Source organism: Oncorhynchus clarkii, chromosome 3 (genome assembly GCF_045791955.1).
Source record: "Oncorhynchus clarkii lewisi isolate Uvic-CL-2024 chromosome 3, UVic_Ocla_1.0, whole genome shotgun sequence".
Classification (NCBI taxonomy): Eukaryota; Metazoa; Chordata; class Actinopteri; order Salmoniformes; family Salmonidae; genus Oncorhynchus; species Oncorhynchus clarkii.
Window position 1 is genome coordinate 84800830 of NC_092149.1, and position 11250 is coordinate 84812079.

General features: G+C 45.7%; 1 protein-coding gene across 1 annotated transcript in view; it reads right to left on the bottom strand.

Moving 5' to 3' along the window:
- The window catches only part of LOC139406187 (syntaxin-binding protein 5-like), a 236343-nt gene that overhangs the window by 102659 nt on the left and 122434 nt on the right, over positions 1-11250 (bottom strand). Inside the window, exons 7-9 of the mRNA XM_071148687.1 lie at positions 7320-7403; positions 3252-3375; positions 1020-1095 (exon numbers count right to left, since the gene is read on the bottom strand). Coding sequence (XP_071004788.1) covers positions 1020-1095; positions 3252-3375; positions 7320-7403 — 284 coding nt within the window. The remainder of the gene's footprint in view (positions 1-1019; positions 1096-3251; positions 3376-7319; positions 7404-11250) is intronic.

The following is an 11250-nucleotide window of genomic DNA, read 5'->3' on the forward strand; positions in this document are numbered from 1 at the left end:
CAAAATAGTTTTTGGGGGGCAAATACAAACACTGAGAACTTAACAAATTAATGTGCATTACACAAGGACTGCTTTGACATGAATTTGTTTGGTTTCAAAGAAAACTTCTCTGTATTTGAGTGTGAATGGAAAAGAAAAAAACATTTATCTAAACACTTCCTAGAAAATGGGTCATGACTGATGTATTTTCGCTAGCGGGACAACCTGTTAGAGGCTCCTGGTTTACCTGTTACAGGCTCCTGGTTTACCTGTTACATGCTCCTGGTTTACATGTTAGAGGCTCCTGGTTTACCTGTTAGAGGCTCCTGGTTTACCTGTTACAGGCTCCTGGTTTACCTGTTACAGGCTCCTGGTTTACCTGTTAGAGACTCCTGGTTTACCTGTTAAGAGACTCATGGTTTACCTGTTACAGGCTCCTGGTTTACCTGTTACAGGCTCCTGGTTTACCTGTTACAGGCTCCTGGTTTACCTGTTAGAGGCTCCTGGTTTACCTGTTACAGGCTCCTGGTTTACCTGTTACAGGCTCCTGGTTTACCTGTTACAGGCTCCTGGTTTACCTGTTAGAGGCTCCTGGTTTACCTGTTACAGGCTCCTGGTTTACCTGTTACAGGCTCCTGGTTTACCTGTTACAGGCTCCTGGTTTACCTGTTACAGGCTCCTGGTTTACCTGTTACAGGCTCCTGGTTTACCTGTTACAGGCTCCTGGTTTACCTGTTACAGGCTCCTGGTTTACCTGTTACAGGCTCCTGGTTTACCTGTTAGAGACTCCTGGTTTACCTGTTACAGGCTCCTGGTTTACCTGTTACAGGCTCCTGGTTTACCTGTTACAGGCTCCTGGTTTACCTGTTACAGGCTCCTGGTTTACCTGTTACAGGCTCCTGGTTTACCTGTTACAGGCTCCTGGTTTACCTGTTACAGGCTACTGGTTTACCTGTTAGAGTCTCCTGGTTTACCTGTTTCAGGCTCCTGGTTTACCTGTTACAGGCTCCTGGTTTACCTGTTACAGGCTCCTGGTTTACCTGTTTCTGGAGGTCTTGTATTCCACCTTGAGGATGGGCTTACATGACTCCTTCCTCCCTTCCTTCAGTATCTTCCCTGGGGGAGATGAGAAAAGGGAACATCTCAAAAAGTGGACTATCCCTTTAAATGTTTACAGTTTTTATACTTTGATGATAGGAGTTGTTAGAATATCTCAGAGTTTTTCAAATCCCTGTCATCAACTGTAATTCTAAACTGATTCAAACCTTAATGGAATTTAGTAGTACAGTAGAACAACCTCTGTGTGCGTTTGCATATTCTGTTCAACAACACATTTTTTGTCTCTTTTCCTCATCAAAGCATATGTTTCTATCTAATTCCTTTGGTAACTGTGATTAACAAGCTGGGGAGTGGAAGGGAAGTAGAATAGAACATGTTGGTTAATGTGGCGACGGTGGGTGACCGAGATGTACGTCGTTTACAATGTTTACCTCTTCTCAAGTCTACTGTTTGTACAGTGGTTCTTCCTTTTACCAGTTTTGAGGTTTATGCCGCTACCGTTTCTGGTAGACGGTGACCGATTGAATTGGTAAATTGAGTCATTCTGGCAACAATGGCTGACACTTAAAATAACGTGCCGTAGAATTCTGTGGCACCCTGCAAGATGTACTGTAGTACGGCGCAACTTGTACAGGGAGAACCACCCGTAAGGCAGAGTACTTTCCTCTGGGATCTGACCTGGCATGTCATCCAGGATTCTGGGTTCATCTCTTACGGTATTCATGATAAAACGTCCTTCTCAAAATGCAGTGTAAACAGCTAATAAGCCCACATATCAGAGAGAAAATATAACCTCACGTCATAATAATCTACATTGAGAAGAGCAGAACAGTGTAGATCCATAACAGAGCAGAACAGTGTAGATCCATAACAGAGCAGAACAGTGTAGATCCATAACAGAGCAGAACAGTGTAGATCCATAACAGAGCAGAATAGAGCAGAGCAGAGCAGAACAGTGTAGATCCATAACAGAGCAGAATAGAGCAGACCAGAGCAGAACAGAGCAGAACAGAAAAGAGCAGAACAGAGCAGAACAGAGCAGACCAGAGCAGAACAGAGCAGAACAGAACCGAGTAGAACAAAACAGAGCAGAACAGAGAAGAAAAGAGCAGAACAGAGCAGACCAGAGCAGAACAGAACCGAGTAGAACAGAGTCAAAGTAGAATGTCTCTTGCTGAGGTGAAAGAAGCTTATCTCGCTCTCTCTCTGACCTGACCAGTCAAATAAAGTAAAATTAATAAATAAAATAAAACGAATTGCCCACTGTTCCAGTTCTATTAGCCCACTGTTCCAGTCCTATTAGTCCACTGTTCCAGTTCTATTAGCCCACTGTTCCAGTCCTATTAGCCCACTGTTCCAGTTATATTAGCCCACTGTTCCAGTCCTATTAGCCCACTGTTCCAGTCCTATTAGTCCACTGTTCCAGTCCTATTAGTCCACTGTTCCAGTCCTATTAGCCCACTGTTCCAGTCCTATTAGTCCACTGTTCCAGTCCTATTAGTCCACTGTTCCAGTCCTATTAGCCCACTGTTCCAGTTCTATTAGCCCACTGTTCCAGTTCTATTAGCCCACTGTTCCAGTCCTATTAGCCCACTGTTCCAGTCCTATTAGCCCACTGTTCCAGTCCTATTAGCCCACTGTTCCAGTCCTATTAAAGCACTGTTCCAGTCATATTAGCCCACTGTTCCAGTTCTATTAGCCCACTGTTCCAGTTCTATTAGCCCACTGTTCCAGTCCTATTAGCCCACTGTTCCAGTTCTATTAGCCCACTGTTCCAGTCCTATTAGCCCACTGTTCCAGTTCTATTAGCCCACTGTTCCAGTCCTATTAGCCCACTGTTCCAGTTCTATTAGCCCACTGTTCCAGTCCTATTAGTCCACTGTTCCAGTCCTATTAGTCCACTGTTCCAGTCCTGTTCCAGACAGACTGTGTGTGTGTCCTTCCTGTGGGTCTGAGCTCTGAGCAGACAGACAGTGCTGGGGGAGTCTTCCTAAGACAGTTCAAAGGGTCAAACAATGGCGCCTACACACAGACGAGTCCATCACAGCCACAGACAGCCAAGGCCGTGGCAGAGAAGCAGAGTTTCCTCATCACAATCAGAGCTGAAAGAGTATTCAGCAAACATCTGACATGTGTTTGTAGATGTGTGTTTGTTTGTTTATGTGTGTTTGTTTGTGTACGTGTGTGTGTTTGTGTGTGTGTGTGTGTCTCACCATGAGGATATGTGATCTGAATAGGTCTGGCTGTGTTCCTCAGGTTCCACATAGTCAAGCTGCCGTCTGAGTGGCTACACATGAACTGGTTCCCTTCATGGTGCCAGCTCACAGAATGGATAGCCTGGAGGGAGAGAGAATTAAGGTTAGAGAGAGGGAGGGAGGAGGGGATTATGAGGGTAGAGAGAGAGAGAGCGAGAGAGTGCGAGAGGGAAAGAAACAGAGAGAGAGAGATTTAAAGATTAGAGAGAGAGAGGGAGGAAGGGATTGTGAGGGTAGAGAGAGAGAGGGAGAGAGGGAAAGAGAGAGAGAGCAATAAAGGATAGATAGAGGGAGGGAGGAGGGCAACGTGAGAAGGGAGAGAGGAAGATATGTTATTAAGGGTAGAGAGAGAGAGGGAAGGGAATGTGGAAACTCTCCTACCTGCATTGGTGCCCCATGTGAGGACAGAATGCACCCCTTCACCCAGGGTTAACCTAGTACCTAAATCAAATCAGTGCTGTCCCTAAACTACTTTGGAGCTAAATGAGAGTGGAAACGGCTAGAGCCGGACTGATTAAAACTGTGAACAGGATCAATACCACCTCAAACCGATAACTAGACATAGAACCGGAGAAGTACAGAAATGGAGGGGAGGGGAAACTAAGGAAATGGACAGTCGTATATGTAACATTCGAATAATTACACAGTAAAAGTCAATAATGCAATCCAATTAGGCTTATGTTCCTTCCCTAGACTCAACACACACACACACACACATTATGTTTACCTGCACAGTAACTATTTGATATTAAACTGATTATGGCAGTAGGCATGTAAATAAACGTACTCTGCTTATCTTATTAGGCGTAAGGTCAAAATCGAGAGTAAAGCATACGCTGATTAAAACACCTGGTTTTCTGAAAAATTAATAGGACATGTAAACACAATGTAAACACCATGTAAACACCACGTAAACACAATGTAAACACCACGTAAACACCTTGTAAACACCATGTAAACACCATGTAAACAAATTGTAAACACCTTGTAAACACCTTGTGAACACCATGTAAACACCATGTAAACACCACATAAACACCTTGTAAACACCTTGTAAAAACCATGTAAACACCATGTAAACAAAATGTAAACACCTTGTAAACACCTTGTAAACACCATGTAAACACCATGTAAACACAATGTAAACACCTTGTAAACACCATGTAAACACCATGTAAACACCATGTAAACACCTTGTAAACACCTTGTAAACACCATGTAAACACCATGTAAACACCTTGTAAACACCATGTAAACACCTTGTAAACACCTTGTAAACACTGTGTAAACACCGTGTAAACACCGTGTAAACACCATGTAAACACCTTGTAAACACCATGTAAACACCATGCAAACACCATGTAAACACCATGTAAACACCATGTAAACACCACGTAAACACCATGTAAACACCTTGTAAACACCTTGTAAACACCATGTAAACACCTTAATTAATCGGAGTTCCAAGCGGTGTATTTGATCTGAGCATGTGCTAGCACCAGCCAAGAGGTCTAGCGCCAGCCAAGAGGCCTAGCACCAGCAAAGAGGCCTAGCACCAGCCATGAGGCCTAGCACCGGCCAAGAGGCCTAGCGCCGGCCAAGAGGCCTAGCGCCAGCCAAGAGGCCTAGCGCCAGCCAAGAGGCCTAGCGCCAGCCAAGAGGCCTAGCACCGGCCAAGAGGCCTTGCACCAGCAAAGAGGCCTAGCGCCGGCCAAGAGGCCTAGCACCAGCCAAGAGGCCTAGCGCCGGCCAAGAGACCTAGCACCAGCCAAGAGGCCTTACACGCCAGCCAAACGGGTTAGCGCCAGCCAAGGGGCCTAGCACCTGCCAAGCGGGGTAGCACCAGCCAAGCGGCCTTACACGCCAGCCAAGCGGCCTTACGCGCCAGCCAAGCGAGCTAGCACCAGCCAACAGAGCTAGCGTCAGCCAAGCGGGCTAGCACCAGCCAAGCGGGCTAGCACCAGCCAAGCGGGCTACCCCATGCCAAGCGAGCTAGCACCAGCCAAGCAGCCTAGCACCAGCCAAGCGAGCTAGCACCAGCCAACAGGGCTAGCGTCAGCCAAGCGGGCTAGCACCAGCCAAGCGGGCTAGCACCAGCCAAGCGGGCTACCCCATGCCAAGCGAGCTAGCATCAGCCAAGCAGCCTAGCACCAGCCAAGCGGCCTAGCACCAGCCAAGCGGCCTTACACGCCAGCCAAGCGGCCTTACGCGCCAGCCAAGCGGCCTTACGCGCCAGCCGAGCAGGCTGGCGCCAGCCAAGCGACCTAGCGCCAACCAAGCGAGCTAGCGCCAGCCAAGCGAGCTAGCGCCAGCCAAGCGGCCTAGCGCCAGCCAAGCAGCCTAGTGCCAGCCAAGCAGGCTAGCACCAGCCAAGCGAGCTAGCACCAGCCAACAGAGCTAGCGTCAGCCAAGCGGGCTAGCACCAGCCAAGCGGGCTAGCACCAGCCAAGCGGGCTACCCCATGCCAAGCGAGCTAGCACCAGCCAAGCAGCCTAGCACCAGCCAAGCGAGCTAGCACCAGCCAACAGGGCTAGCGTCAGCCAAGCGGGCTAGCACCAGCCAAGCGGGCTAGCACCAGCCAAGCGGGCTACCCCATGCCAAGCGAGCTAGCACCAGCCAAGCAGCCTAGCACCAGCCAAGCGGCCTAGCACCAGCCAGGCGAGCTAGCGCCAGCCAAGCGGCCTAGCACCAGCCAAGCGAGCTAGCACCAGCCAAGCGAGCTAGCACCAGCCAAGCGGCCTAGCACCTGCCAAGCGGGCTAGCACCAGCCAAGCGAGCTAGCACCAGCCAAGCGAGCTAGCACCAGCCAAGCGGGCTAGCACCAGCCAAGCAGGCTAATCCCAGTCAAACAAGCATCTTTAAGCACTGAAGTGAAGTGACTTCGGAATCAACTGAAATATATGCGTCTTTGAAGCAGTCTTCACATACAAACTTAGAATCAAATTTGATTCAAACAAACTCAGAATCAAATTCGATTCCCCCCAAAAATAACATGGTCACAGCTTTAATATGAATGTTTATTTATATTTGGCAATTTTCTTCATTTATTAGAGTGCTATCAGGTAGCCTGATTTCAGATGTGTCCATGGAAACAGGATTATTTTTAGGGGATATCAATCTAGTTGAAAAGCGTGTAAACGTTTTAATCGAACTGTTAAATTAGTCTGACTATCCACAATTCTCACATGATTGTTTATTTCGTAAAACGTTGTGTTTATTACATGTAACCGTAGTCAGTGATAAAACAGGAAAGAAGAAGATTAAAGTCATCCAATGTGTTTCACGTTGGTGCTGTTTGTTTATTTCTTTATGACCTTATTTGAACGGTTCCATATGAGAAGTGCATGTGTCTTCGTGATGTCACCTGGAGACACCAGAGAGTCAAAGAGACCTGGAGGCACCAGAGAGTCATAGAGACCTAAAGAGACCAGAGAGTTCTAGAGACCTGGAGACACCAGAGAGTCATAGAGACCTGGAGAGACCAGAGAGTTCTAGAGATCTGGAGACACCAGAGAGTCAAAGAGACCTGGAGGCACCAGAGAGTCAAAGAGACCTGGAGGCACCAGAAAGGTCTAGAGACCTGGAGGCACCAGATATGTCTAGAGACCTGGAGGCACCAGAGAGGTCTAGAGACCTGGAGGCACCAGAGAGGGGTGCTGGTTTTTAATGATCACTGATAATGAGGGTAGGGAACATATACAGTAGGTTAAACATCATGTAAAAAGGCCTTTACACCGTGCCTGACTGCTTGACCTAACAGAAACATACTTGGGAAGGGCCCTTAATGAAACAAAGCAAGGCAACAATTTAAACGGAAGCTTTTTGTAAGCATCAGACAGGACAGGTGGGTGAACTCACCTGTTCAACTGCCTGTTAGTGGGAGAGAGAGAGAGAGAGAGAGAGAGAGAGACAGAGAGAGACAGAGAAAGAGAGAGAAAGAGAGACATCGAGAGAGAGAGACATAGAGAGAGAGACAGAGAGAGAGAGAGGCGGGGGGGTGTAAGAGACAGACAGACAGAAACTTACTTCATCATAGTAGATTCTGAAGTCAACCTTCTTGGCCCGGAGGTCCCACTGTACTACTGTTCCACTTTCAAACCCTATCAGCAACTGTGAAGGTCAAAGAGGAAGAGGAAGAGAAAGACATGTAAAGGTGGGGGTTGGGGGTAAAGAGAAGGAAGAGAGGGTTAGGGAGTTGAGTGACAGAAGGGAAGAGGAAATAGAGGATGAAATCATTGAAACATTGAAATGAGACATTTTTTGTAGACCATAGCCCTGAGCTTTTCTCAGGAAACTATAACACTCTCTCTCCGTGCCTCCCTCCCGCTCTCTCTCTCCCGCCCTCCCTCCCACCAACTCTCTGCTTCTCCAAACGCAGTGGTCCCAGGATGGTAGCTGTCGGTGCCGTGGTTTTCTCTCTGTGTGAGACGTGATTAAGGGGATTGGGAGGGATGATCTTCACCATGAATGTACCACTGAGCACACAACCAATCTGCTCCCTCTGTCTGTTTCTCTCTCTCCAGCTGACTCTTGTCCCTCTTGTGATTTACAGACGATTGACTTTGGGGAGGAGGACTGGGAGACTGATAAAGGGTTCAGGACATGTGGGGAATAGAGAGAGAGAGAGAGAGAGAGAGAGAGAGAGAGAGAGAGAGAGACACAGAGAGACAGAGACAGAGAGACAGAGAGAGACAGAGAGAGAGACAGGGAGAGCGAGAAAGAGAAATTACTTTGTGTTTATGAGCCTCTCTGTAGGACGTCTGTACATCATTGTCACAAGACTTGGACAGAGGGCGGTCAATGAGATGGACACAGACCAGGAAGTAAGTTGGTAAGACAGGGGAACCCAGGAAGTGGATGATGACAGTTCATCAGTGTGTGTGGGTGGGTTACCCAGATCTTGCTGTGTAGATACTCTAACGTTGTGAAACCAACAGGACTGAATTAAACAAAATGGATGACTATTGATAACATACAACTGCCATATCAGAGAGAGAGAGAAAGAGAGAGAGAGAGAGAGAGAGAGAGAGAGAGAGAGAGAGAGAGAGAGAGAGAGAGAGAGAGGCCTTTGCAAAATATGAGTGGCCATTGTCAGAAAAACATTTAAAATCCACTTGCTCTACAGTTCTGGATTAATAAGATACACATGAGGTGTGATTAATGACAAACATACGAGGTGTGCAGGGATATGCAAAGACAGTATCTCTGAAAAGCTGATAAGATGATAAGATGGAATTGGAGAAGTATGGTGGATATGAGGAACCACACGACCCAAAGGCAGAGATAAATATTAAAAACACACACCCTCTAGAGAAAGATACCACCCTCTAGAGAAAGATACCACCCTCTAGAGAAAGATACCACCCTCTAGAGAAAGACACCACCCTCTAGAGAAAGACAACACCCTGTAGAGAAAGATGCCACCCTCTAGAGAAAGACATCCCCCTGTAGAGATAAAGATAACACCCTGTAGAGATAAAGACATCACCCTGTAGAGATAAAGACAACACCCTGTAGAGATAAAGACAACACCCTGTAGAGATAAAGACAACACCCTGTAGAGATAAAGACAACACCCTGCAGAGATAAAGACATCACCCTGTAGAGATAAAGACAACACCCTGTAGAGATAAAGACAACACCCTGTAGAGATAAAGATACCACCCTGTAGAGATAAAGATACCACCCTGTAGAGATAAAGACAACACCCTGTAGAGATAAAGACATCACCCTGTAGAGATAAAGACAACACCCTGTAGAGATAAAGATACCACCCTGTAGAGATAAAGATACCACCCTGTAGAGATAAAGACAACACCCTCTAGATAAAGACAACACCCTGTAGAGATAAAGACAACACCCTGTAGAGATAAAGACAACACCCTGTAGAGATAAAGACAACACCCTGTAGAGATAAAGACAACACCCTGTAGAGATAAAGACAACACCCTCTAGATAAAGACAACACCCTGTAGAGATAAAGATACCACCCTGTAGAGATAAAGATACCACCCTGTAGAGATAAAGATACCACCCTGTAGAGATAAAGACAACACCCTCTAGATAAAGACAACACCCTGTAGAGATAAAGACACCACCCTGTAGAGATAAAGACACCACCCTGTAGAGATAAAGATACCACCCTGTAGAGATAAAGACAACACCCTCTAGATAAAGACAACACCCTGTAGAGATAAAGATACCACCCTGTAGAGATAAAGACAACACCCTGTAGAGATAAAGACAACACCCTCTAGATACAGATAACACCCTGTAGAGATAAAGACAACACCCTGTAGAGATAAAGACATCACCCTGTAGAGATAAAGACAACACCCTGTAGAGATAAAGACACCACCCTGTAGAGATAAAGACAACACCCTGTAGAGATAAAGACAACACCCTGTAGAGATAAAGACAACACCCTGTAGAGATAAAGACAACACCCTGTAGAGATAAAGATACCACCCTGTAGAGATAAATACAACACCCTGTAGAGATAAAGATAACACCCTCTAGATAAAGACAACACCCTGTAGAGATAAAGACAACACCCTGTAGAGATAAAGACAACACCCTGTAGAGATAAAGATAACACTCTGTAGAGATAAAGATAACACCCTGTAGAGATAAAGACAACACCCTGTAGAGATAAAGACAACACCCTGTAGAGATAAAGACAACACCCTGTAGAGATAATGACACCACCCTGTGAGATAAAGATAACACCCTCTAGATAAAGACAACACCCTGTAGAGATAAAGATACCACCCTGTAGAGATAAAGACAACACCCTGTAGAGATAAAGATAACACCCTCTAGATAAAGACAACACCCTGTAGAGATAAAGACAACACCCTGTAGAGATAAAGACAACACCCTGTAGAGATAAAGATAACACCCTGTAGAGATAAAGACACCACCCTGTAGAGATAAAGATAACACCCTCTAGATAAAGACAACACCCTGTAGAGATAAAGATACCACCCTGTAGAGATAAAGACAACACCCTGTAGAGATAAAGATAACACCCTCTAGATAAAGACAACACCCTGTAGAGATAAAGACAACACCCTGTAGAGATAAAGACAACACCCTGTAGAGATAAAGATAACACCCTGTAGAGATAAAGACAACACCCTGTAGAGATAAAGACAACACCCAGTAGAGATAAAGACAACACCCTGTAGAGATAAAGATAACACCCTCTAGATAAAGACAACACCCTGTAGAGATAAAGACAACACCCTGTAGAGATAAAGACAACACCCTGTAGAGATAAAGATACCACCGTGTAGAGAGAAAGATAACACCATGTAGAGATAAAGATACAGTTGAAGTCCGAAGTTCACATACACCTTAGCCAAATACATTTAAACTCAGTTTATCACAATTCCTGACATTTAATCCAATAAAGAAATCCCTGTCTTAGGTCAGTTAGGATCACCACTTTATTTTAAGAGTGTGAAATGTCAGAATATTAGTAGAGATAAATAATTATTTCAGCTTTTATTTCAGCTTACATCACATTCCCAGTGGGTCAGAAGTTGACATACACTCAATTAGTATTTGGTAGCATTGACTTTAAATTGTTTAACTTGGGTCAAGCGTTTTGGGTAGCCTTCCACAAGCTTCTCACAACAAATTGGGTGAATTTTGGACCATTCCTCCTGACAGAGCTGGTGTAACTGAGTCAGGTTTGTAGGCCTCCTTGCTCGCACACGCTTTTTCAGTTCTGCCGACAAATTTTCTATAAGATTGAGGTCAGGGCTTTGTGATGGCCACTCCAATACCTTGACTTTGTTGTCCTTAAGCCATTTTGCCACAACTTTGGAAGTATGCTTGGGGTCAATGTCCATTTGGAAGACCCATTTGTGACCAAGCTTTATCTTCCTGACTGATGTCTTGAGATGTTGCTTCAATATATTCACATAATTGTCTCTCCTCATGAAGCCAT